The sequence below is a fragment of the Ahaetulla prasina genome, chromosome 2 (assembly GCF_028640845.1).
Source record: "Ahaetulla prasina isolate Xishuangbanna chromosome 2, ASM2864084v1, whole genome shotgun sequence".
Classification (NCBI taxonomy): Eukaryota; Metazoa; Chordata; class Lepidosauria; order Squamata; family Colubridae; genus Ahaetulla; species Ahaetulla prasina.
Window position 1 is genome coordinate 238094777 of NC_080540.1, and position 27980 is coordinate 238122756.

The 27980-nt window shown below is 35.2% G+C and overlaps 2 protein-coding genes across 5 annotated transcripts in view; one reads left to right on the plus strand and one right to left on the minus strand.

The window, feature by feature from the left end:
* The window catches only part of AOPEP (aminopeptidase O (putative)), a 235892-nt gene extending 230663 nt beyond the window's left edge, over positions 1-5229 (plus strand). For 3 of the 4 annotated variants that reach the window (XM_058170936.1, XM_058170934.1, XM_058170937.1), the window contains 3 exons: positions 855-941; positions 1512-1652; positions 4406-5229. In XM_058170936.1, coding sequence (XP_058026919.1) covers positions 855-941; positions 1512-1652; positions 4406-4516 — 339 coding nt within the window. In that variant the 3' untranslated portion in view covers positions 4517-5229. The remainder of the gene's footprint in view (positions 1-854; positions 942-1511; positions 1653-4405) is intronic. The other variant, XM_058170935.1, reaches the window with a different exon arrangement.
* A 134-nt stretch (positions 5230-5363) lies between these two features.
* Positions 5364-27980, minus strand: part of FANCC (FA complementation group C) — a 63758-nt gene continuing 41141 nt past the window's right edge. The window contains exons 9-15 of the mRNA XM_058170939.1: positions 18996-19048; positions 16354-16453; positions 14552-14627; positions 14334-14415; positions 13286-13457; positions 9856-10056; positions 5364-9237 (exon numbers count right to left, since the gene is read on the minus strand). Coding sequence (XP_058026922.1) covers positions 9094-9237; positions 9856-10056; positions 13286-13457; positions 14334-14415; positions 14552-14627; positions 16354-16453; positions 18996-19048 — 828 coding nt within the window. The 3' untranslated portion in view covers positions 5364-9093. The remainder of the gene's footprint in view (positions 9238-9855; positions 10057-13285; positions 13458-14333; positions 14416-14551; positions 14628-16353; positions 16454-18995; positions 19049-27980) is intronic.

The following is a 27980-nucleotide window of genomic DNA, read 5'->3' on the forward strand; positions in this document are numbered from 1 at the left end:
CGTACCAAACGCACGCTGCAGGCGGAAAAAGGATGCTTATGAAAATTTGCTAGAAATACTGGTTCAGATGAACCAGTAGCTTTTTTTTAAATTACTGATTTGCCCGAACTGGTAGCTTTTTTTAACTACTGGTTCGCCTGAACCGGTAGCATTTCACCCCTGCATTCCTTCTATCCTCTTAAGCCAAAAATCCCAATTTAGATATAATGCTAAACAAAGCCTTGATAGAGATCCCTTGTTTTTTCATCATTCTCAGTGGCACAAAGAACTACCAGCATTGTCTCTTTCCCCCCCTAAAATTCTAATGAATTCTGGTTTAAATCTGAGCACTGTAAGAGTAGTTGCCATTTTTAACATGCCCTTCACGTATTTTTCTTTACTCTGAGAATCAGTTTGGAATATATAAATAATTTTAGGTTCTTTATAAATAAATCATTTTCAGGCTGAAATATTTTTATCATGCTATTAAAAATTGGATTTGTTTGAAAAGATGATTTTTCCTTTAATTATTTAATATAGTAACACTGATTGTTTTGATTCTTTTAATTATTTAATATAGTAACACTGATTGATTCTTTTTTAATTATAATGGAGCCATGTTGCATTGTTATCATGCCTGGTTAATATTCACAATCTAGGGGTAAAATGGAAGGGGTTTTTTTGAGGGGAAAAACAATTTAAAAAGTGTTAATTTTTTTAATACAAACAAACATAAAAACATTTTATACTTTGTGTACCTCTAATTCTTGCATGGTTTTTAGTTCACCCTAAAAAGTGTTAATAATTTAAATGTCACAGCTGCATTTTAATAAATGCTTAAATTAGTTTTTAATTTTTTTTCTATCTTACAAAAGGTTCGACATCGGTGGTGTGAGATGATTATTAAACACAAGTATGTGGCAGGATATGCTGATGTTGAGAAATTTCTCAAGGAAGACCAGGTCAGTGTTGTTTACTTCAATTCCCATTGCTTTCACCAGGACCAAATGGCCTCTTGCATTGAGGTCAATTAATTTTTTTTTCATGTCTATTTGATACCTTGCATTTGCTCCCTTTAATATTAAGCTATACCTTTTAATAAATATTGTGTCTCCAAAACTTTTTCAAGAATTATTCCATCAATTAAGATTTTATCCATAAATGATATATGTGAAATATTACTGAATTTCCTGTTGTCTTCCCATTTGGAGTTATACTTCTGAAATGCCACAATACTTTAGAATTATTTGGAACTTTCACATACAAAATAAATTGGTTGTTCATAGAACATCTAGGTCATATTCAAGGTGGAAGTAAATTTCCATAGTTCAAGTAGAAACTCGCTTGTTCACTTGAGTTTTTCTTAGAGATAATTACATTTCAGTTTTGCTTGGGTTTCAGAAGAAATGACTGGTTGCGTTATGTTAAAGTCTCACAGGTAATTTTAATAACAGAAAAATTTACAAAGGTCTTGTTATTTGAAAACATCATGAAATTATATATGCTATAGCATGACTTTTTTCCTCTTACAGGCAATGGGTGTCTACCTCTATGGAGAATTAATGTTGAATGAGGATGCAAAACAACAAGAAATTGCCTATAAAACTTTTGCTACAATCCGTGACATGGATGCATCCTCAGCTAAAGTAGTGGCAGAAATGTTATCTGACAAGGTGATTCCCCACCCCACCCCCAGATAATTTAGTTGGGCACTTTCAAAGGTACAGCAGCTGTACCACAAAAAAGCTTATAAATGAATGAACAGAATAATGTTATCAGATCTATGATATCAAGTCATCTAAAATAATATAACCTTGAATGGGTGTGCACCAAAGACAAATTCCTTGTGTGTCCAATCACACTTGGCCAATAAAGAATTGTTTTCTAAAAAGACTTGAGTATTGAAGAAGCAAAAATAGTTAAATTATCCTTATTTTATCAGTGAACAAATATATTTTTTTCCTGAACTGACCAATCTCTTCAAGAAAAAAGATAATTCAAACTATGTATCTATTAAGTATTTGTAAGTGGTTGCAGCAACAGTTCATATGGAACTTATATAAGATTATATGAAAAGCTTCTGTATGGGCTAGGATGATTTACAAGCCATTTAGTTCTTTCCTCGTACTTGCTAGAATCTTTGCTAGAGAGCTTAGTCAATTACAAAATCTTCTGAAATACACAGTCATTTTTGAATTTTACAATATGCCAATTTTTTAGTCCATCCTTTTTAACATCATAAGCGTGAAGTATAATGGTTCCAATGTTAACCTTAAGGGGGTATGAACATCTTAGAAAAAAATCTAGTAACTTAGAACGACTTAGCTTCAATTTACTATCATGCTTTGAACATCGAAAACCAGTTTCAAATGCTTAACAGATATATAACAAATAACTCTGGTGGTCATAAAGCAAATTTAATTATAAAACACTTCCCTCATCTGTTTCGGACTTCTGGGATATAATTTTATAATGCATGTATGGGGTAATTAATTGGAATACTTGAAGCATCCCTTCCAGGCCTGCATTCTGTAGGTGCAAACTGGGGAATCTCTCAGGTATGAAAGTTCAATATATGTAAAATGAAACTTCCAGGATTATGAAATTGCTTCCATAAATCTTCTTCAGGAGACGGGTATCATCAATTCTGTGACCCGATTTGTAATTCTGTAACTCTAAAGCAACTTGTTCCACATACTATAGAATGAAAGGAATGGACATAACGTCTTGCAATTTAATAATTTGTAGCTTTTTTTTGGTTGTGTTTCTTTAAAATGATTAGAGTATGTTATAAATCAGGGGTCCCCAATCCCCAGGCCATGGCCTATGCGTAACTGGGCCAAGCAAGCGGCAGTTGGTGTGCAGGCAGGTGCAGCTTAACTTGTGCAAAAGGCATGCTGGCCCATTGCTCAAGTTGAGCTGTGTGCACACACCTACCCCGCAGCCCAATTCCCTTGCCCCCCCACCCAACTAGTTCCAAGCCCCAAAGATTTTTAACCACTATTTTAAAAGGTTCATTGTGTCCCTTCTATTACTTTAGAATAATGTCATTATCTTCATTAAAGATGCTTAATTTACTTGTACACCATTCTAATTGTTTTTTTAGAACTGATCTGTAGCCCTAATGTAATGTGAATGAAATAAATGTGAAAGTTGTTTGTTTTTTAAGTCTCCAGTTCTCGGATAAAATTTTTATTACAGCTGACAGTTTGTACAGATTCCATTCCTGTTTTGGTTGCTTGGGTTCCTGGCATGCTGATTTGTGATTTAAGATTAAAATCACATTGCCAGGGATTACCACATAACCATGACATTACCTTCTTTGGCTTACTTCATGATGGTCTCATACAGCTTCTTGGAACCTGCTACGCTTAAGATACACAGAGAAGCTATTGAAGAACTTCAACTGCTTTTTAACTATGTTCAGATGGAGACCTCTCTAGTGAGGTGCAGAGCTTAGCTGATTGGTGAACAGTGATTGATTTCCTCTTTGTTCACAGTGGCTAAGTTCTGCACCTGAAGAGAAGGTGAGATGCAAGCCGGTCCTTAAATTTCAGACCCTAATTGCTCCTGCAGTGATTGTATCATAGCAAGTATTTTCACAGAATGCAGATGATAAACAATGAAGAGGTCACCCAATCCTTGTATGCTTCTGTGTACCAAGAATGAAAAGAACCTTCGTGGTGTGTGTGTGTGTAACCCAGGTTTAGTTACAGCAGAGAAGTAATCAGCCACATTAAGTTTGTTATACTAGGTTTTCTTAGCACTTAGATACTAATGTAGTGAATGCCTTTCCACCTCTGGAGCCTTTTATATATTTGCCTTTAAAACAAACTTAGCATTTAAGCATCCAAGTTGCAAGTTGTACTAAGCTGGACAAATTACTATTGCTTCTAATTAATGCTCTTTTTGTTGGTATGGGAGCTGCCCTTCGCAGCAGTTGCTGTTCCAGGCTGTTGATGGACCCGTCCTCCAGTGCCTACTGAGCTGATATCAGTTCTGATTTTATATACTGGCTCAGTTCAGCAGGAACAGGAGTCGAGCCCCAAAGCAAAAACCAAAACCAAACAGAAAATCTTTTCTGAGTACACAGATGTCGGTGAAAACTAATTGCAAAGCTAGAACAGACTGATATTTTGATGGGAAGCACAAATCCTTATGTGGACTACCCAGCCACAATCCTACAGAAAACACAATGATTAAGTACGTGTAGGTTGCGTCAAGGAATTCTTAACTCAAACAACAAATATAATGAGTAATCTCTTGAATGCTTTATTTTTCCAATGTTTTCAGAAAGGATAGTTGTGAACTTACTTGTTGTTTTCTTCAAATATATATCCTAGACACAACTGTGATAATTGCATAGTTTAGAAGTTCCTTACAGCATTCTGGTGTGATTTTTCCCTTCTGTTATGGAACACCACAGCCTCCTGCCTTCTCAAATTGCACAGAAGCTGACAGGAAACCTGATAGTCACAGAACATCAAGTTACCAATGCTGCAATTCTTTCCCACTGTCTGCATTCAAGAAAAATTAGAGTGGCAGAGACGCCATTTTAAGAAGTGGGATTGTAAAGAAGTCATCCCATTTATTACTAACACTTTGCATGCATTCTTTTGTTTTTTTAAAGTATTGCTTCACTGTAATAGAATAATAAGTTTTACCACTGTTTCCCTTACAGGAAAGGCAGAGACTTTAACTGTTTGTTGTTAGTTGCGACCCATCACAACCTATTTGTTACCAAATGCTGGTGGTATTAGAATTTCTTTGATTCTGGAGATCAAAGGGAAAATTATGTGGCTGCTAAAACAATCAACTGAAAAACGTTTTATGCAGAGTACATCTCTTTCTGGAAGGTGACAGAAACCAGGAAGGACAAGTCCTTCATCTCCCTCATAGTAAAATACAATTATGACTGTGAATCCAAGGCCAAAAAGACAAAAGAAATACACAGAGCTAAAAACTCTTCAGTCAAGGGACTATTAATGTGCTTATTTAAATTAAACCTAATGTGTTTTGCTTAATTAAAGTGAGGATTACTGATTTTGTTATTGTATAAGGCCCTAACTCAGTCACACTATACCATAGGCATAGTGTTAAGCAATATTCATGAAGTATTGCTCTCCTGTGCTCGATGCTGACTACCAGTTTCACTCAAAGCAATATGATGCAACCTCAATAATCTGTGAATTTGTATCAGTCCCTTCTTTGTAAAACGTATTTTGTAAATAAACTGATTATGTAAACATTGTGGCTTGACAATTTTTATTGCTTGAGACATATGTTAACTCTGTGTGCATATATACATGCGCTCAGTTTTCAATTGTCAATGGATGTACTGAGTTAAAAATCTGCAGCCATGCCCTAGTTAGCCAAGAGGGAAGGCACTCTATTACTCATGCACGTATCTAGTCAGCGTAACTCTATTTACCCCTTTTTGTCTCTCAAACCAAAGTAATGTTTCTAAATTTTAATAAGCTGAATTAAACTGCTAGCAGTCCTGGATTCAGCTCTGCAGACATCTGGAGCCTGCATGGCCTCTTACTGAGCTAAAGCAATAGCTCTTACTGTAGACCTTTTGATGTATTCAAGAAAGGATCCAAACTATTCTTGAAAGAAGTTGTGCTCTATTTCACAGCCTTTTGCAAAGGATAATGAAGGAAAAGCAGTTCATCATTTTGCCATGCCATTGTGAAAGATAACTGGCCGTGTAAGGGCATTCAGAAAGTAAAACACTACAAAGGAAACAATTGTCTTGTGATTTAAACTGAAGGTGATAGTTTTGTCAAATGTAGAACACTATACAGCTCCATAAAAGCTCTGAATAGCATACCTTATTAACAACAAAACCATGAAGAAAAAACAACAATCCATATCCAGAAGAAATATTTCACTTTTGGTAAATGTCAATTCTACATTCAAGCATTTCTCTTAAATGTGCATCCACTTCCATTCCATCACAGCTCGCCCGTTTAAAGAAAGAGACCTCTGTTGACATGTTTGGATATTACTAATTAATCCCCTTTAATGCCAAAGACATCAGAGTAGTGTTGAGTACAAAGTAACAATATTTTGATGCTCACAAGATCAATTATCGGTAATGTAAGTTTAGACAAGAGAAACTGAATGCCAGTGACATCTCCTTCCTTTGGTTTGGTATTTTAATTCTATTAGGTGTATGTTTTGTGTTCTGAATAAGAACTCAAGTTGGCTTTTGTTTGATATAAAAATAAGATTATATAACCTGCCTTCATAAAACATATGAAGAATATGTAAAGTGTTAAACAACAGATAGTCTTTAGTGCTTTTGTATATGGACCTGACATTAATGCATGGAAGATGAGTGACAGTGCACACATTCTTAATCTAAATGTGGAACATATAGAACACTATAGAAATAAAATCATTACCACTGCACAGTTCATACATTAAGTTTTCTTCCAGTTCTTCTCATGCTGTGATAATGATTTTATTTCTATAGTATTCTTCTTCCTAAAAAGAGCCCAAGATCCAAGGATGATTATGGAATTGGTATCAACTCTTAGAACCACATATATAGATTTTCCCAATGACAGTCTGTTCCTAATCTGGTGCTTCAGGTTTTCCAACAGATATACTCATTCCACTGTAACTCAGTCCATCTGCTGGGTTTCCCACCCCCACCCCCATCTTTTCCACCTTTCCCAGTATTAGAGCCTTCTTCAGAAACATATCCAAAGTAGGCTACTTTGAGTCTGGTCATTATTTTTCATTAGCCAATTAAAGAGAACTATGATTAATAATAAGAGAGGCTTAATGTGGAAAAGCCAAACCTTTAGCTGTTTGTAAAACGATTTCTTCTCTCCATATTTTATTATTGCTTAAAACAAAACGACAGTCTAGGGAGAAATCAACTACTGAAGGATTGCTGCTTGCCAATTGAAAGTTGGGTTAGGTTGCTTGTGGGTTGGCAGGATGGCAATGGGGATGCAAGACTTCAGTCACAGTTACAGTGTCTGAAGAATGTTGGCCATTAAAAGGGCCTAGTCAGTTTGAGTATACTTAAGCCCTTCAGAAAGCAGCTCAAGGGCTTTTAACACCTTTTATAGACTCAGACAGTTGGTTGAAGGAATACAGCCAGAAAAAGCAGGGGAAACTGTTCTGGCATTTGGTATTAAATGGACCACCCCTGTGCAAATTCCCAGAATCAATGTTAAGATAGCATTTAAATTGCAATTACGAACATGCCTTTAAAAAAAAAAGGGGGGGGGGAAGAGGAACGTCAAATTTTCAAGCATTAAGCAGCTTGATAGTAAACAGCACATATGTAGTTTTGAATTAGGAGCTCCTGAGGTACCTCCTAACAGGCTGTTTTTCTAACTTTCTTTAAACTGGCAATTCAAAAATGCACCTTGAGTTCATTAGCGATCTAAGAAAGCTCCACAAGTATTGTTGCAAGAAATAGTATTTTCTAAAATGGAAGAAAAAAAGACTGTTACAATCAGTACTTTGAAATGAATGATCTCTTCTAGGCGATGATGTGGGAAAACACCACAAGTAGTCCTTGACTTAACAACATTCAGGATGGGAACTGGCTCTATGCACTGGGGTTGTTAAGTGAATCACATCCAATTATATAAACTTTTTTTTGCTACGGCTGTAAAACAAATCACAAATCTGGTTTCCCCTATTGACTTTGTTTCTCTGAAGCCAGCTGAAAGTTGCAAATGGCAATCACGTGATCCTGTTGTAAATATATGCTGGTTGCCAAGCGCTTGAATGTTAATCACGTGAGCGTGGTGATGCTGCACCAATCATAAGGGCAAGGACCATTCCTAAGCCTCTTTCTCCAGCACCATCATAATTTTGAAGGGTTGCAAAGTTGAAGGATTAACTGTAGAATGATGTCCTTCATGCAATTATACAAGAATTATTTTATTTATTTATTACATTTATTTAAATTATTAATTAATTATTTATTTCCAGGAGTGGGAGGAGCAGATCCTAATTTGGCAAAGATGTTACACAGTCTAAGGGGCAGAGAAACCCCTGTATTGCATACAGTAGTGTGAGAAACTAATTTTTTTTTTAGGTTTAAAAGGCTAGTTGGCAAAATCGAAAACATTAAGGCTGTATATAAATTAAGAGATCCAGAACATCATACTTCAGACACCAGTTACATAGTGCAGGGGGCAGAATGGCCAGATTTTATATATACATTTCAGCAATCAAATCCTGATGTAGCTCATGTTAATCATTTATTGTGTCTAATGTTTGTGGATACACTTTTTCTCCTGCTTGTTTTTGGAACTCATCCCATCCCTCAAGAAGCATGTTGGCATAAGAACTCCATTATTCCTATGTGGGAGGAGATTTAAATTAGAAGCCTTAAAGAAAACTTCTGAAAATTCAAATGCAGTTTCCAGGAAGTATGTTCTTCTTGTGCATTATAAAAAATGAGTCCAAATAAGTCTTCTATTTATGAGATTGAGATGAGATTCTTAAGTTGCAAATTGGGAGACATGACTTTTTATCCTTGTATGTACAAACTTTTTAATAGCAGCTTGTTAGACAGTTCTGCTACGAAAGGAGGATTTTTTAAAAAAAATAATAATGTTTAAATTGCACAAATATTTCCTTGGCAATGTTCAAAGTCTGCAGCTCAGGAAAGGTCTGTGGTCCATGTAGCCCCAGGAAAGGAAAATACATTTGCTGACTAATGCCACTTTAACAAAATATGATATTTGCTTCCTGTTGAAGAAAAACAAGTTAGAAGAAATACAAGTAGGTGTTTGGTGACTGATCTAATGGAAACATTTAGTTCAAAAGGACTCTCTAATAATCATGTTTGTAATGAGGCTGAGATGCCACTAAGTGGTATAGCAGAAATAAACTGTTTGATCAGACTGTAAATGATGGCCTCAATTAAGCATTGCCACTTTTAAAACATTTTCTCACAAAGACAAAACAGCTTTACAATGCAACTTTGAAGATACTTCTGCAAATGCAGAAAAATTACATGAACGTCATACTATATAGATTATAAATAACAGACTTGTCTCCCAGTCTCTTTCAGAAAATGCCCATTGGAAAACAGGTACTTCTCTCTTTTTATTCCACAATTCTGAATAAGTACTAAGCGCCACTTCGGAATTCCTGGAGAAGATCATTTGCTAGCTTTACAGAGCATTGATATTTCACTCCAAGTTGGCTGGCTGTATTTGAGATATGGGTAAGAAGTCCAGTTACTTGTGGGATTTCATCGCTTTCAGCTAGAATCTGAAAGAAGTTGAGGGGGGAGATTAAAATTAAATTAAAAAAAGCTAAAATTAAAAATTAAAATACTTCCTGGCTCAGGTAAACATTTTCCTGCTCTCTAGCATGCTAGGTAGTTCACAGATATTCACAGACCAAAAGAAAAAGCATTTTTTAAAAATGCTCATTCATTCAAAAAAGGACTCAAAACGCAGGAAAGATTATTAATGATTTCTCAAGCAGAAGAGTTTGTTCCTGACTAGTTTCTGCTCTGGCCCGTGAGGAGGGAACCAGAATAACTCCACAAAGAGGATCTTCTGCTAAATATTTTCAAAAGCTGAACAGCAGTAAAACGCGCCTAAGCACAGGACTTTATTAAATTAAATCCAAGTTGGAAAAAAACCCCATATGACTTGTCCCTTTAGTCAAAACCAGTTAATTGTTTCAAACTGCTAAGATTAGACTACAATTCCCATTTCTGATCTATGATCTTGTAATCTATCTACTTACTACTATCGAGTGACGGGAGGTATAGCCAAACACATCAACAAAAGTACCATGTAAAAAAACAAGAGACATATAAATGACTTAATTTTTTCCATTACAGGAATTGTATTATTTTGCTATTGGAAAAAAACTTACGTATGCAATCAATTCTCTGGCTATGGTGTGTCCTTTAGGAGTAAATAGCACAAAGCTGATAATCAGATGTGTAACAATATGCTTAGTAGCAGAATGATTTACACTGGTTTTGCTGCTGAATAAAGTTTGTAGGTCTGCAACAGAAATGGTTGGCATCCTTGAGAGGCTTGTCAGATAGTCACATACAGATCTAGCTTCTACCTGTTGACAATAATTGGAAGGAATAATGTCATATTCATTTCATGAAATTTGCAGAAAAGTACAGACTGGATTCCTAGGCTGATAACAGGGGAAGTAATAGAGTGGGGAAGGGAAGGAGACCATGGGCCAGAAGAAGAAAGACACAAAAGATTTTTTTTTAAATTGTCTCTTTAGCCTTGAAAAACTAAAGCACTGCAGGCCGTGACCCAGAATTTTACCTTTGGGTGGGGGGGAATAAAAGGAAGTGGCAAAATCCAGAGCAGAATGAAGGTAGATTGTTATATTGTGGGAAAAAGAACAGGAGGTTCTTTGATGGCTCACCACAATACTACAACTACAAACCAATTAAACTCCATGCAATCTGACCTCTTCTGATAAAAAATTCTGATAGGAATTCAAGCGTTTGGCTTCCTCTTAGTATAGTGGTCAAAAAGTTTCCCTCCCCCCCCCTTTTTTACCTCTTCAAGAAGCCAGAACAAACAGCTTCTGGAGCCAAAATGGAAGCAAAATTCGATGGTCTGTGCATTAAAGGAAATTATTGGCCAGATAGGACTTAAAATATTTACTACATAAAAGCCATGTCAGGGATAGAAAAGAAATAAAAAGCAATATGCAAATCTCCTGTCTCTCAGCCTTAACCTTTATTTTAAACAAGTGATTTCCTTATTCACTGTATTTACATATATAATATATATATTATCCTGTTTAATTGTCTTTATCTCAAAGTTATTTTTAAACACACAATCCACTCCTTTTCTATTGTCAGTCACTAAATAGTATTGCATGAAATGTGCCCAAAGTCAAATATTTACACATATAACATATTTATCCTTGCCACCATCTCATACATTCTTGGTGACTCATAACATAAAAACACAATAACAACATTTGTTAAATAAAAATGACAATCAAAACAGGCAACCCCAAACTCCAAAAGGCAGCTGGTGTGAGCCCTTAACTAACCTACGAGACCCAGTTTGGTGTAGTGGTTGAGGCACCAGGCTAGAAACCAGGAGGCTATGTGTTCTAGTCTTGTCTTAGGCATGCAAGCCAGCTGGGCAACCTAGAGTTTATAGTGGCTAAAATCTACACTGCAGCCCTCTGCTTTTTTGTGACCTACTTTTCTCAAGAAATAAGATTATTCAAAGGTAGCCAGAACAAAGAAGTAGCCAGCATTGGTTTCTTGAACTTCTGAAGAATGTAACAGAAACCACCTATATTCATGGCTAGATCCACTTTGGAATTTGCATTAGTGGGCAAAATACATTTAGATCTGGCAGCACGGCCGTGGATCAGCTTTCTTGAATATCTGCTTCTTTCCAATCAACTAGCCTTCTTAAACAGGATAGAATACAACCGTGTTGCTCAGAAATAATCAGGGTTAACTTATCATACCAATTATTCATAACACCAATGTTTCTAGAAACCTAGAAGAGAAAGGCTCTTACACACTTAAGTTTCAGTTCCCTGATAATGCTGGCCCACTTTCTCTAAATGGGATAAGAGAGATCAACATTAATAGACAGGATAAAAATTAACAATGGTATTGTTGGATGGAATATATATTCTTTATTTTATCTATAAAATGCTATGTAGAAAACACCAAGGAACAATTATAATAGGCAAGCAGGCAGATCATAAAAACCAGTGACAATTTATCTCGTTTTTTTCAAAGAAATTTTCTGAGTAAATTTTCTGAAACTTACTTTTGTTTGACATTTAAATAGAATTGCTGTGGTCTTACACTAAGTAACAAATCGAAGTAGCCTTGCTATAAACCAAATTATCTGAAATGCTTGATATAAAGTGCTCGGATAATGTACGTATATACAGATTTAACTTTTAGCTCAGGATTAATTTCCATATCCAGTAATTTACACAGAAATTCATTTCTAAATTTAATCTTCTATAAAGTTTCTCATATGTTTCATGACAGTTTCATTCTGTTAGTCTGCTCAAGGATTAAATATATTCCTTTTATTTGTGGAAATTGATGCAGACTTTTTTTGGGGGGTAAACCCTTTTATCCTTAATTTCTTAGGCATATGTGTTGCAACTATAGAAAAAGAAAGTAAAATGTTACGTTAGGACATGAGCAGTTACAGAAATTAAAGATGCAAACAGAACCCTGACAATAATTTAATGAAAGGGGACATGGGAGTAAAGGAAGTGCCAAGTAACATTAAGAGAAATCACAGTTTTTTTGTGGCGCTAACTGTTGTGCTATTTTCCACCAGCGAAAGACCACCTTAGATTCTGTTATTATTAGTACCTCTTTCACAATTACATATTTAATACTATATTTCAGTAAAACTGTTCCCATCCAAGGAGACTTTTCTATGCATACTCTAATGTATATTAAGCACAGATGGCATAGAAGGGCAATCAAAACATAAATATTAATAACTGTTGTGTAAGCTATCCTTGAGAGAAGCACTGGAATGTTCAATTGTCATCACTACATAGATCACCTTGCTATGCTTATAGCAACTTGACTGACTTAACTGTTCCCTGGCCTTGAGCCAATGGACCACCCAATCGTCAGCTCTCTGAGAAATGTGAAAGCGATAAAACTAATGAGAATGCTTTAATAAGAATTTAGGAGAGAAAAAGAAAGAGAAATACTCTGCTTTAGACCAGTGTTTCAGTTGTATAGTAGAATGCAGGACAAGTAGTCCTTGAGTTACATCTAGTTGTTCAATGACAGGCCAACTTTATGATGGTGCTGAAAAACATGGATTTACAACTGGTCTTCAAAATTCTGGCCATTGTAGCCACCCTGTGATCATATGATCAAAATATTGGCCAACTGACATTTACAATGCCCCCTCCCATCGCCGCCCCCAGCAGATCTTTATCATCTTCTTCAACTTCTCTCCTCTGCTGGGCTTACCAATTCTGGCTGACCTCAAGAACTATGGTGCAGGGCCTCTGTCAATCATGCTGTGTGCACTGTACCCTCATCTCCTCTTCCAGATAACTTGCTGGGCAGGAAGCCTTTAACCGAGTAATCACCAGGAATCACTACCAGGATTTTGTTAGGCCATCTCATTCTCATTTATCCAATCCTTTAAGCCACTCTTATTTTTCATCTTGGACTGTTCTAGCCTTTAAAAGAAAGCTAATAACACTTTAGCAATGATTTCTAAGCTATTTTGCAAGCACTGTCGCAAAAATATCTGCTTTGTTTTTCAAAACATCATTTATTACCATAGCTAGAACTTCTTACCATTATTCGAGTTCTCTGCCAATTCATGTTGTTTGGACTATAGTAAAATACCAAAAGCCACAGCAAGTTAGAGGACTCTGCTTGTGACAACAGCAACTGCTTTGCTGCAAGATCAGCCCATTCTCCAAAGTGAATCAACAAAAACCAGTTATTGAAGAGTTCGTCCAAAGACCTGGAATAACATCAAAATGTGTATTAGCCTATTTACAGTACAGTGGTACTGTGGTACTCATCGTTAATTGGTTCCAGGAGCTGCGATGAATACCAAAAACAATGAGTACCAAACAATTTTTATCCAGAAGGAATAATGTAGTGAGTCACAAGACAGATGACACTGATAAGTTCTAGCTTGTGTGCAGAGTTCCAAACAAATGAGTACTTTGACAAAATTTTTGTGTCAAAATGGACTGAGTATCAAATTCGGTGAGTTTCAAAGCAGTTGAGTACCAAGGTATTGTAATATGACTTAAGTTCTCAGAAGGCTCTAAATTGAAAGTATTAAGACTAGCAAAGTTTTTTTATTTGAAGATCAATGGGAATAGCAATATGCAATAGAGCCGGGGTGAAATGCTCCCGGTTCGGACTGGATTAGCCGATCCAGTAGCGATGGCGGCGGGTGGTTCGGAGAACCAGTAGGAAAAATCCCTGCCCAGGTTGTAAAAATACTTTTAAAAGTATTTTTTACAACCTATTCAGCTGAACAAGTTGTAAAAAAATGCTTTTAAAAGTAAAAAAAAAGATTGCGTGCCAGAGCTGATCACCCCCCCCAGCGCGCTGTTCTACTTACCCCATGCCTCCTTTTGGCGTGCACTGCACGCACGCACCATGCATTTGGTGCGTGGTGTGCAGCGCACATTTGGCGCGCTGCGCACAGCCAGCAAACCAGTAGTAAACCGGTTCAGATTTTACCACTGAGTAGAGCTAATTTTACACTAACGAAAATAATGCATTGAAAATAGTTTGTTTCCCATACATGGTATCAAATTGCAAAAAAGATTGCTCACAAGCTAAGACAATCTTTAAAAAAGAAGGAAACCCTGCTACTTACTCAGAGCCCTTGGCCTCTACTGTCATTTTGAGCATTCCAGCAAGGTGGCCTAAATGCTGATATACACTATTACCAGGCAAATCTAAAAAGAAACATGAACACCAGTATTAGGTATATTTTGATGGTAATATGGAAGAGAAATATAAGCACAACAAAATAGTTTGGTTACTGAACTCATATTAACTCAGTATTAATGAAAAAAATGGAAGTGAGCTTACCTGAAGGAAGTTTAAGGAGAGCCATCACAAGTGTGTGTGGATTGTGAGGAAAATATGCCTTCAGTGGAAATTTATGCTGAAATGAAATTATTTTTTTAAAAAAATCTAGTTATCTTATGGACTTAAACCAATTTCTGACAATTTTTAAAATTTTCCATAAGAGAAGATACACATCTAAAACACAAAAACTGCTTTCTGTACTTAAGAAAACCAACATTCCTGCATTAAGATTATTGCAATGCCATATATACCACAACTCCTCAATGAACTTTCGACTACATTTTGAAATTCTGATCATTGCAGTACCCCTGTGATCATGTGATTAAAATGCTGGCCAACCTGCATTTACAAGGCTCTCTTACAGTATGAATGCTGGACACGTCATGAACATTTTGGGTGACACATCAATGCTCACAAACACCTGGCAACAACTATTCTCAAAAGCATGCCTGATTTCATGTGATTTTTGGAGGCTACAGATGCCATGTGAGAACGGGGTATGCTATTGTGAAGCATACAGAGCCTCAAAAATCATAGGAAAATGAGGTCTGCTTTTGCATGCTTTTCTGAGGCTAACAGGGGCCATGGAAGAGCATTCCCAGAAGCCGCTTTAAGAATGAAGGTCTCAGGTAGGGCTGTCAACAGAAAGAGAACACCGCCTTTGACACGCATCATAGTTTTGCCATCACTGGGTCAGTCTGTTCATGACTAAAGCATAAATAAATAAAAATCCAGAAAGCATTCCTGTCAGCCTGCATACCATACCAATCCCAGATTTTTCCCTTAAATTGTAACAGTAAAAGTAAAAAATTGCATAACTAAAATGCCAAAACATATTAAATTATTAATATTTAACATATTAAAAAAGCTTAAGAATGAAGCACATAAATAACAAAGTGATTAACAGTTGGCTTCTGGCTATTTAAAGGGTGTAGAATTAAGTTTAAATTCTCTACTCAGCCACCCTGTTCCTGCCATATAAGCAAACCTAATGGGTGTGGCACCTATACATATTAACTTAGACAGCTGCAATTTTACTCCTAATTCACACCCTTTGAAACTCAGAACAATATTTAATTACAATGCTAATTAGAATTAATTACGGCATCATTTGCAAGATGAATAACCACTGATCAATAGAATTCCCTCACAACGTGGAAAAACCACTGGAGAATCTATCGTACTAAAATAAATTTTTAAGTAGAGGAAATCTTGAAGTATTTGTGTGGCCCAAACTTAAATTTTCACAGCTACTTTAATTGACTAAAGCAAAAAAGGAGAAATTGCAAAATTATTATAGAGTAATACAAACCAAAGGAGAGTTTTATGTCAAATGAGGTTAGTTATAAATCAATGAGGTTATTTAATTGTTCATTATGTAAATCCAAGGAACAAAAAGGTCATCTGAACGCAAAAATATTTAACATCTTACTTCATATTAAAACAAATAGCTGTGTTTTATCCTAGATGATGGACCAGTAAGATTCTCTAGTCTATAAATTATAAAGATGCATCTAAAGTTTCCACACCATGCTCAATTACATCTGCACTGAAATAAGTAGTGAATGTTGATGTTAGCAAAGTAACACGTAGATTGAGAGATATTTATTGTCTTTGTGTCTAATTTAAATTTGATATCATTTAAAATTTTGAAATAGATGTTACCAACCATTTACTGCAGTCTAAAGGCATTATTTGGGTTGTTAAACTTGTTCACCAATTTGAACTTCAACATGATTCTTTTGCCCTACATTTTGCAGCATTTCACTTTTAAAAAATAATGAAAAAGCAACTTGACTAACCTGCTTATTATTCTCATGGTAAGCTTGAACAAAGCACTGTGTAAACACCTGCATTGCAGTCATTATTTCTTGAGCTCCATCAGTTTCCAGCAGTGCATTCCTGAGCAGTGAAAAGTTTAATTACGACAGGTCAGATTATGAGTGTGCCAATCACAATCGTTAATTGAGAGAAGGAGGCGAAAAAATACCCAAACAAGAACATTCTTCCCATGCCTCAACCTTTGGGCTTAACTCATCTAGCTTTTAGACTGCTTGGGAAGTGAAGAAAACCGCAATTTTGCTTTGCTTGCCCTTGAATATGACTATATTAAAAACCTATCTATTACTGCTGTTAGAAGAAATCCTTCTGATGATGTTGGAACATGCCTTCCATTGAGGACCTGTATACTGCACGAATCAAGAAGAGGGCCGTGAAAATATTTACAGATCCCTCACATCCAGGACATAAATTGTTTCAACTCCTACCCTCAAAAGGACGCTATAGAGCACTGCACACCAGAACAACTAGACACAAGAACAGTTTTTTCCCGAAGGCCATCACTCTGCTAAACAAACAATTCCCTCAACACTGTCAGACTATTTACTGAATCTGCACTACTATTAATCATCTCATCGTTCCCATCACCAATCTCTTTCCACTTATGACTGTATGACTGTAACTTTGTTGCTGGCAATCCTTATGATTTATATTGATATATTGACCATCAATTGTGTTGTAAATGTTGTACCTTGATGAAGGTATCTTTTCTTTTATGTACACTGAGAGCATATGCACCAAGACAAATTCCTTGTGTGTCCAATCACACTTGGCCAATAAAAAATTCTATTCTATTCTATTCTATTCTATTCTATTCTATTCTATTCTATTCTATTCTATTCTATTCTATTCATTGTTTTTCAACTGCAAACTATATGATCTACTATATCTACTATGATTGAAGTACATAGTTAAGTTTCTTAGTTACAAAATCTCACACTAGAATATGTCTGTAAAATTAAACAAATGGTGAAAATGGCAGTAGAAAACATTCCTGTGCATTCTGTTAAAATACGCTTTCATTTCCCTTAATCCTCAATATTTTAGATATACTGCTGGCTTTGGAAGCTGGAAGTATAATTAATTTAATGAGTCAATAAGTACGTTTTTGATGTGCAGCTCCACAAATCCCCATCAGCAATTTCATATAGAAACGATGAAAGTCTTGGATAAACTCTGTTTTACCTGTCTCACTACTTTACCAGTCTTTCCACATCTGTAACTATGAATGCTTGGGAAAGGAAAAGGATGGTTCTAGTGGAAGTAACCATTAAGTGAGAACAACAACAAGGGAGAAGGGAAAGAATAAAAATGTTCATGTTTTCTGAACAAGAGTTTGCATTTCTAATGCTCAATTCCCAAAAATGGATACTATCAATATTCTATATGGTATACCTTCACTCAGAAGGTGATCTGCTTCTAATCCACTCATTCAGGGTTTAAAAGTCAAGGAGTCTAATGATCAATAAGAGGTGCCTTAATCATTTAAAATAAATTAATTGCAATAGAAGAGCATTCCATCAAAATAATCTAGGGAATGGGATTATGCAAGTCTCTGCTAATAAATCAGCTCTCTTGAGCTGTATACCTTATCTAATTTCCATAGAGAGATAAGTAACTAAAAGCAATTTTTCTTTGCACTACAGAATTATCCATTTGTTTCAGATTCCAACTATTTTAATTATAAGTAATATAAGTTCACCTTTGCATACAATTTGATTCTAAGATCAGAAAGACATCAATGCTTTTTTCTCTGAAATATTGTGAAGTTGTCTGTCACTCCTTTTTTTGGGGGGATTGTGTTTAAAATAATCGAGTCTAATCTTCAACTCTTAGTTTTCCATCTAAGTCCTATTAGGTCAGATCCTGCTTCTGAATGAATAAGTCTACTCTGGTGCAATTAAATCGTTTGCACTGTATTTTTATGTAAGTAATAGCAGAATATAAGATTAAGTCAATCTCAAAAACTATGTTATAAAAGAATCTGAAGCAGTTTTATGAAAAAGAACAATTGCAAAAATTCATCAAAAAAGTTCTAGGCCATCATGTAGAAAGTAATGGCTTCAGGTTAAGAAATACTAAAGATATCCCTATGCCTATCCATACAACATATATACAAATCTTGACCTGTAATAATTCATTCTATTAAATATGTACCGTATATACTCGAGTATAAGCCGAGTTTTTCAGCATGTTTTTTGTGCTGAAAAACGTCCCCTCGGCTTATACTCGAGTATCTGACTTTCTCTCGAGTTTTTTTCTTCTTTTTTTCACATTATACCGGATGGCACAAACTTGGCGGGCTTTTGCATTAGCGCGGGGAAGCCCTGCCGGTGCAGTGAGAGGGCGGGGCGGGGGAGCCACCAGCCTTCTCGGCTGAGGGAGGGAGGGTTTCCCCGACCGGTAGCTGCCTCATTTCCCACCCTCGGCTTATACTCGAGTCCCCAGTTTACCCCAGTTTTTTGGGGTAAAATTGGGGACCTCGGCTTATACTCGGATCGGCTTATATTCGAGTATATACGGTATCTATCGTATTTAAACAACTGTATATGTTCTAATAATTTTAAATAGTTCTTCCTCACATTTAAATTACATGCAAACTTACTTGAAAATTTCATCGATAGTTCTGAAGACAGCTGGATGACATGCAGCTTGGTGCTGCAAAATAATAATAATAATAATTGAGCAATTTAGAATCTTGTAGGGAAAAAAAAGTCATGTTTTCAACAATAAGAAGAAAAATGAATTGTCATCAGGTTAATTTAGCCTTACCACCAAAAAGTACTTTTCTCCCAAATAGTGACTCTGAATGGCAAATTAAGCTGGCAGTAATAATAATCAAATATAATATTTTATCAAGTACATACATAAAAAATGAGAAACGTGTTTATCATAAAACAACCCCATTCAAAATGTTTACTTTATAATGAACTATGCTCGTATGAAATAAGACATTCAAGGATTTTAGTGTTTTGTGTTCCACTAGAGCAAAACTCGATGCCAAATTCATAGAAAAAAGTGAGATATTGGAACAAACCATTTTTTTTAAAATGTTAGTGCTATAAGCCTAAATGGGTCAGTAATCCATGCAGAGACCTGCCATCCAAGCTACAGAACAAATATTGAGAGGGAGGGGTGGGTGCTTATCTATCACTTGCCATAATAAAACAATTATTTATGACAAGAGAATTATGTTTTTTTAAAAGAAAAATTATTTACAGCTAATTCTTGGTTTATGAGGGAAATTGAGACAGAATTTACTAAGTGGTGTGGTTGTAAAGAACAATGGCATGTGACTGTTGTTTAGTGGTAACAGTTCAGGCAGTCCCAACTACCATTGTTAAGCAAGAGTAAAATGTTAATGGATATACAAAGAAAGTTTTGTTCAGGTGTTTTTCTAAAAAAGTAGAGAAAGTGGATGAAAATTAATCATGAGATGTTAAAACCCCTATTCATCATGTTCAGCAACAATGCTCAAAGAACTTTCTAAGTGCATTCAAGTACATTTATGGAAAAGTACCTTTTGAACTTCCTTGTTTAAAGGATTTAAAGGATTGAGAGGATATATATGGAGACATGGGATGCAGAGATTGCACACATGCGCTGCTCTATTCTGTTCAGCTAGAGACTAAACAAGACTTTGCAAAGATAAGCTATATAGTAGTTTTCCTCTTCTAGCCTTGTAAGGAAGGCTAAACAAAATTAGCAAGTGGTCTAAAACCACCTTTTGAGAAGCAAGCTTCATTGGGTGTTCTGCCTCAGCAATTTCCATTTTCTATTTTTTTAGGAGACTAGTTTTAAATGGAGGTGTTATTATGAAACAAATATCACTGTTTTCTAAAACATTATTAGGCTCCTCCTATTTGATGAATACCTGATCCCAGGTTTTCTTAGCTTAATTACAGCATTTTATCTACTATAAAAATGGGATTCCTGCTTTAATTTTTTTGTACTCTGAATTACTTTTTAGGATGGGGAACGCCATATTTACATGGATGAGAGTCCATTGCTCCATATCATTTTCTTCCTTTTTTGATAGCATTACCAATTATCTAACTGCTATCTTGTGTCTCACAGCACAATCTAAGGCTGAATACAGTCAAACTAAATTTATCACATGTTCTATAAAATCTTTTTCTAGTATTTACATTACAACAATTTTTTTATGGTTTCCTCACTTAATAACACTTTATGACTTGAATCTTATTGGTTTTATTATGTTATAATTACTTTTGAAGAAAAGATTTGTTCTTACTTTTACTTCAGTATTAAAAATTCCCTTTTGGAGTTGTGGAAACTGTAAGCTAAAACTAAAAGTGGGAAAGCCTAAAGACCCAGAAGAAAGGGAGTTAGAAATCTCAACATTGCAGGTAAAATCCTGATTTGTCTAAAGGTAAAGGTTCCCCTCGCACATATATGTTAGTCATTCCCAACTCTAGGGGGCAGTGCTCATCTTTGGTTCAAAACTGAAGAGCCAGTGCTGTCCAAAGACGTCTCTGTGGTCATGTGGCCGGTATGACTAAATGCCTAAGGTGCATGGAACACTGTTACCTTCCCCCCAAAGGTGGTCCCTGTTTTTCTACTTGCATTTTTATGTCCTTTCGAACTGCTAGGTTGGTGGAAGCTGGGACAAGTAACAGGAGCTCACCCCATTACACGGCAACACTAGGGATTAGAACCACTGAACTTTCGATCGACAAGCTCAGCATTAGCCACTGAGCCACCGTGTCCCTTTTTGATTTTTCTACTTTTATCTTTTGATTTGTCTCCTTCCTTATCATTTTATTACCCCTATTTTTCTAATAATTTATTCTTTCGTCCATACAAGAATAGGATGATTTTCTCTTTTTGCACAAAGGAGAACAGATTTAACTTAATTATGGCTGTCAAATGTCAACATGAAGATAGTGAAATTACAACATACAATTCACCTGCTTGGTGCTGCTAATATTTAGTTTCTTGTAAGGATTTTATTAAAAATAATTATTCTAAAATATTAGAGTTTTAAGATAATGTTTTTTTAAAAAAGATATTGAGACTCTAGAAAGAGTGCAGAGAAGAGCAACAAAGATGATTAGGTGACTGGAGGCTAAAACATATGAAGAATGGTTGCAGGAACTGGGTATGTCTAGTTTAATGAAAGGAAGGACTAGGGGAGACATGATAGCAGTGTTCCAATATCTCAGGGGCTGCCACAAGAAGAGGGAGTCAAACTATTCTCCAAAGCACCTGAGGGTAGAACAAGAAGCAATGGGTGGAAACTGATCAAGGAAAGAAGCAACTTAGAACTAAGGAGAAATTTCCTGACAGTTAGAACAATCAATAAATGAAACAACTTGCCTCCAGAAGTTGTGAATGCTCCAACACTGGAAATTTTTAAGAAAATGTTGGATAGCCATTTGTCTGAAATGGTGTAGGGTTTCCTGCCTGGGCAGGGGGTTGGACTAGAAGACCTCCAAAGTCCCTTCCAACTCTGTTGTTATGTTATGTTATGTTTTGTTATGTTATGTTATGTAGGATAAAAACTTTTCATGTTTCTCTAGAAAATACTTCAACATGAATAATAGATAAAACTATAGGTTTACTGGATATATTTATCACATTGTAGTGCATACTGTTAGAAGAGCATCCTTATTCTAAAAAATTGGTTCATTTTTTTTTAAATGTTACCATCATCCTGGAAGGACTAGATAGCACCTTTTTCTGTGTCTTTAATTTTCTGCCATACTATTTTATTTCTCATATTAAACTTGTGCCACCTAGTGTTCGTAGGAATTCACAGCTACTTTTCTCATATTTGTATGTACATTTGAAAATTTTTTATCATTTCAAAGAGGATAGATGGATATACTTAGTCAAAAAAAATATTCATTCTACAAATTGCTCTGTTATACATATATGTAAAAAGGAGAAGGCAGATGATTTGATTTTCAGGTCATCAAGGATAAATATTTTTAAAATAGTGTATACAATTTTATTTACCAGTCTTCAAGACTTTCCTAACAGTGCTAATTGTCCTTTTTTAATGTTTTGTTGCAAGACTCGCTTTCTTAAAAAAATAAAATAATGCTGGAATTCAACACAATGAGTACAAAAACCCCCAAGTAATTGCAGCACAAAAAGAAATGGCAATTCAAATCCTGTTTAGATACGGCGGTCACTCAACACTTTTAAATAAATTACTGTTTCTGAAAACAAGCTACTTAATTGTTCCTGTGTAATTAAAACATTGTTCTGAATGTCTGAGTAGAACCAAATTTAGTGATTTAATAATTATATGGAAGCTGTCTCTGAATAATTTTACAATTTATGTGCTTTACAAATCTGATGTGCTTTAGAACTTGAATCTAGCAAATCTGTGATTTTTTTTGGTAAATTTTTTATTTTTTAAAACATAAACAGTATATTTTTTCTGAATGTGTATTGACCGAGTCAAAATTTACAACTTATTACATAAGTACTTCCCAAATATAATTTATGTATTTCAATTTCTGCCATTTTATTCATTTTTATTTTTCATCTCTACTTAATATTTAATTTAATCAACATTCCCATCTGCCCTAACCTCCATTCTTAATCTTATTTCATTTCATTAAATTATTTCTCCATTTATCACATATATTTCTCAAAATCACATTTGTAAATTATCATCGATTTGTTTCCTCTTATTTCCTTTTTTCTATTGAAATCCTTTAATTTAAACATAGTCATTTCCATCCTTAGTTTCTATTTTTTTAAATTATATCTTGATGTTTCACATTTATCTCTTAATGTCAATTAATTTCTATGGTGGACCAATTTATCATTTATTTCCCATTTTATCATTTTACCAAAAACAATATATTTCTTCAGTTTTGTTTTTCACACCACCTTTTTCAAATACAAACATTAAAATAATCTTAATCTCTTAATCTTCTTTTTCTTAATTGCTATTAATATCTTATTCAATTTCAGTTGAAGTTCCATATCTTAACCCATTCTAAATACATAATCAGATCATATTAATCCTTCTATCATTCTTTTCGTATTTCACAATTTATATCATAATTCAATTTTTACAATACTGGTATTAATACAGTTCATTTGATTCTATAAGTATATAGCATATTGCCTTTCCTCCTTTTCCTTGTTTTTCTCCATTCTACCATTTGTATTACACAATATATTTCGTATTACACTCACAAATATTAATACAGTTCACTTATAACTATAGGTATATATCATATTACCTCTTTTCCATTAATTACTCCTTTAACTATTTTCTCTCGGTCCATCCAGCAATCCACCTCTTAAAATTTTCCTCCCTTTATCCCATTCTCTTTTTTCTTTTTATAATTATTATGTCTTTTCTTCTGTATCCTTTGACTTTTAAGTTCCCATCTGATCTATTCCTTTTCTCCTCACTTTCCTTATTTCCCCACTGTTGATCTCAATGTAATCATTAAACTTTTTTGTGCCTAGTCCCTTCCTCTAGCCTTTTCCCCTTTCCTTTTCTTTCCTTAGTTTGCTTCTTTTTTGTAGGTTGTTTCCTCCTGTGCCTACTCTTTTTTTCATTGTTACTCCCAATGTAATCATTTAATTTTTCATCATCAATGTCTTTATCTTCAGTACTGTTTTCTTGCTTCTTGTTCTTACCCTCTTTATCCAGTTGAATATGTTCTGACATAATTTATTGTTTTTTATTAAGATTAAATGAAACACGAATCATTTTAACCATCTCAATGAGTTCCTGCCCCATTTTGACGTTCTGGTTTGTTTTAACTCCAATTTAAGTTTTATTGTTTTCCAGCTCCTTTGGTTGTTGAAGGAACAACCAAAGCTTAAAAGAAAACAAATCCTCCTTCAAATTTCTCACGGCCTTTGTAGCTCAAGGTCACTGTCATTTTTTTCAGATTTCTAATTGTTCATTGTAGTGCTTTTTTCCCACCAGCAGATGTCTCTCTCCAATCCACCAGTTTCAAACCAACAAAGTCGCAAAATATCCAATTTGTGTATTAACTCCACTTATCAAACGTTTTTTTAGTTTCCTCTTTCTCTTCTTAATTTTATATATCCCAAATTCCAGTTTAAAATCCAATTTCAAATCCAATTGAAAAATTTCCTTTACAAGGCTTTTCTATTTTGAATTTTTCTTTGTTCTTCCTTAAAAGTTCAAAACTTTTAAAATTATGTCCAATCTTGTTCAGAAACTATTTTTATTCGGGTTTCTTTTTCTTATAATAATTTTAGTATCTCCAAATCCAATTTCCAATCCAAATATCAAGCTCTGTTCTGGGCTTTAGTGCTTTAACTTCCGTTTTGTTCTTCTCCCTTCATTAACATTCCCAATGCCAATTAGCTGCTATTTCCTCGCTGGGACTTCTTTAAAAATTTTTAAAAATACTTCTTTGTTACCTGTGAGTTGGCCAATCACTCACCTGGTACCAATACTCCATCCAAAACACCGCACCTGCACAAATCTTATTCTGGTTGCCCCAGCTTCATGATGGTCGTAATGGCCGCCACCCCCGCCACCAGATCAAAGTTTTCTCCGACTACAAGGAACTTGCCTATTCCTCTTGGTCATCCAAGCTGCCTCTCCTTCACCGTCCCTACAAGCCGGATCCGGTCTGAAGACTCCCCGACAGCAGTTTGTCTGGCTGGATTTTCCAAGGCTCGTCAGAGCCTGCTATTTTCCAGCCAGTCTCGCCGTGATGCGTCCGGTTCTCTCTCAATTCTATATGTGATTACATGAAGTTTTCTCATGCAGTTTTGGCATTTTATAACATTCCTTTAAAGGAACTTAAGCCTTGCTGCCATTTAGACTCTAACAAAAAAGACTGAAGACTTTGACTAAGAATATTATCCTGAATGTTTATAGGCTAAACTGAAAGCAGAAAATTGCTTTAGCAATATAGAATGAATTAGTGTACTATAGTTCAAAAGCAGCCAAAATCTGACTGTATTTAAAGTGACTAAGCCTATCAAAATTTGAGAGGCTTTATTTTATTTGTTTTTGTCAGTTTCCAATCTTATTTGCACTCCACCAACTTTGGCTGATCTCAGAAGTTGAAGAGGGCTGGCCTTCCTTTTATTTAGATACAGGACCACCTGGGAAAATCTGAGTTGCTAGCTAGAATGAGAAATAAAAAATAGTGGAAAAATGGCAACTTTTTAATAATATCAAGATAATTGCAATGATGTAGTCATCAGGAGTCAACTAAAGAGCACCTTTACTTCTTATGTACTGTAGGTAGAAATAGCCATGAGAAAATGCCCATGATCATCTGGGATATAATTAGCTAGCAAATATAGGATTTTGTTCCCAGCTCCAAATATCTTTTGTGAAGAGATAATGGCATTACACCCAATCAATTTTATTCCAGAAACCGGAATTGGGAGAGAAAAAATGGCCAAATTTATTGACTAGCCAAAAGTGGCAAATGTTTCAGTAAATAACTCTGAACTTTGAATAGCATAATTATTGCCACTGTAGTAACTGTAGTACAGGTAATACTTGATTTACAACAGTTCATTTAGTGAACATTCAAAGATGTTCAGCACTGGAAAAATTGACTTATGATTGGATTTCAACTTTCATCCGCTGGAGCATCCCCATCGTTCCGTGATCGGAATTTGGATGCTTGGCAACCGACTCATATTTATGACATCCCCGGGTCTTGTAATCACCTTTTGCAACTTTTTGACAAAGTCAACGAGGAAACCAGAATCACTTAACAACCGTGTCACTAACAACTGCAGTAATTCATTTAACAATCATGGCAAGAAAAATCATAAAATGGGGCAAAATTCACTTAACAACTGTCTCACTTAGAAACAGAAATTTTGGGCTCAATTGTGGTTCTAAGTCAAGGACTACCTGTATACCTAATAAATATGCCTTTAAAATTCCAGGACCTTTTGTAAACATGGAAGCGCTAAAAAATTTCTTCACCACTATTAAGGTAGAGAGTGGTAACAGTGAGAGAGATCTTGAGAGTCCTAACTGGCAATTTTTAAATATGAGCCAGCAGTGTGCTGCAACTGCCAAAAAAAGCCAAAACAGTCCCAAGCTGCATTAACAGAGAGATAGAATCAAGATCATGTGAGGTGTTAATACCACTTTATAATGCCTTGGAAAGACCACACTTGGAATACTGCATACAGTTTTGGTCACCACGATATAGAAAAGATGTTGAGATTCTAGAAAGAGTGCAAAAAACAACAAAGATGATTTGGGGCTGGAAGCTAAAACATATGAAGAACGGTTGCAGGAATTGGGTATGTCTGGTTTAATGAAAAGAAGGGCTAGGGGTAACATGATAGCAGTGTTCCAATATCTCCACAAAGAAAAGGTCAACCTACTCTGCAAAGTGCTTGAAGACAGGACAAGAAGCAATGGATGGAAACCAATCAAGGAAGGAACCAAACTAGAAACAAGGAGAAATTTCCTGATAGTTTAAACAATGAATCAATGGAACAATTTGCCTCCAGAATTTGTGATTTTTTAAGAAGATATTGGACAACCACTTGTCTGAAGTGGTATAGGGTTTCTTCTTGAGCAGGGAGTTGGATTAGAAGACCTCCAAGGATCCTTCCAACTCTGTTATTCTATTTTGTTATTTTGGTACCAGGAAAGATTTCTTTTAAATCCTTTATTACAGCTACTGCTTCATCTCTAATTGACTAAATCATTCACTAATTGATTCCCAATAATAATATCAGTTAATAATTCCAAAGCTGGTACAATTCATATTTGTCACAGGTTTTCTCTCAAGTTGCAATTTCTGAATCTAATTTTTCTCTCAGCCTTAGGGAACAGGAGATAATGGTGTTTGGTGAACCCAGACACTGCCCTTTTGTACTTAAAATACAGAAATTAACTGGGAAACCAAGCTAAAAGCTAACTCAGTAGTTATTATCAGCATGTGTGGGCCTGAGAGTCAAATCCTTTATGTTATTGCAAAGTCAGTCTAGTAGTACAAAACATGGCCATTAGGCTTACCCAGAACAGAAGAACTACGGGTTTAGAAGAAAAAAAAATTGAAGTCCCAATTCAGTTATAGGTGCGATGCTTATGAACACATACTCACAGCATCACACACAAAATCACATCCTTTCCCTGGTTGTTGGCAAGATATTCACACAATGCAAAGTGAATAAATCACTGTTTTAGGTGTCCGCAATCATTCATTTGAAATATATAATGTGACCAACTCCTCACAGGAAAATTAATATTTATAGGTTGGTTGTTCTATGTGCAATATATGTTACACTTACCATTAGTGTTTGGTAACTAGAGAATTTTCATTATCAGTTACACTCTTTCCAAAAGGATGGAAACATAAAAGCGGCACACAATATAAACCAGAACTTACTAGACCATCACACTTTAATTATGTTTAGAATCCTAACTTAAAAGTGTTGTGCATTATATTTCTTCCATAATAAAACCCAGCAATGTTTCACTACCAAGAATAGATTTGAAAAGTTGTTGCTTTGAAATATTGTTTAATGTGGCATCTTGCAAAATGATAAGGAATAACATTTGCTATATCACTTAGGCAACTTAATGAAAATGCATTCTAAAACATTATATAGTATCAATTAT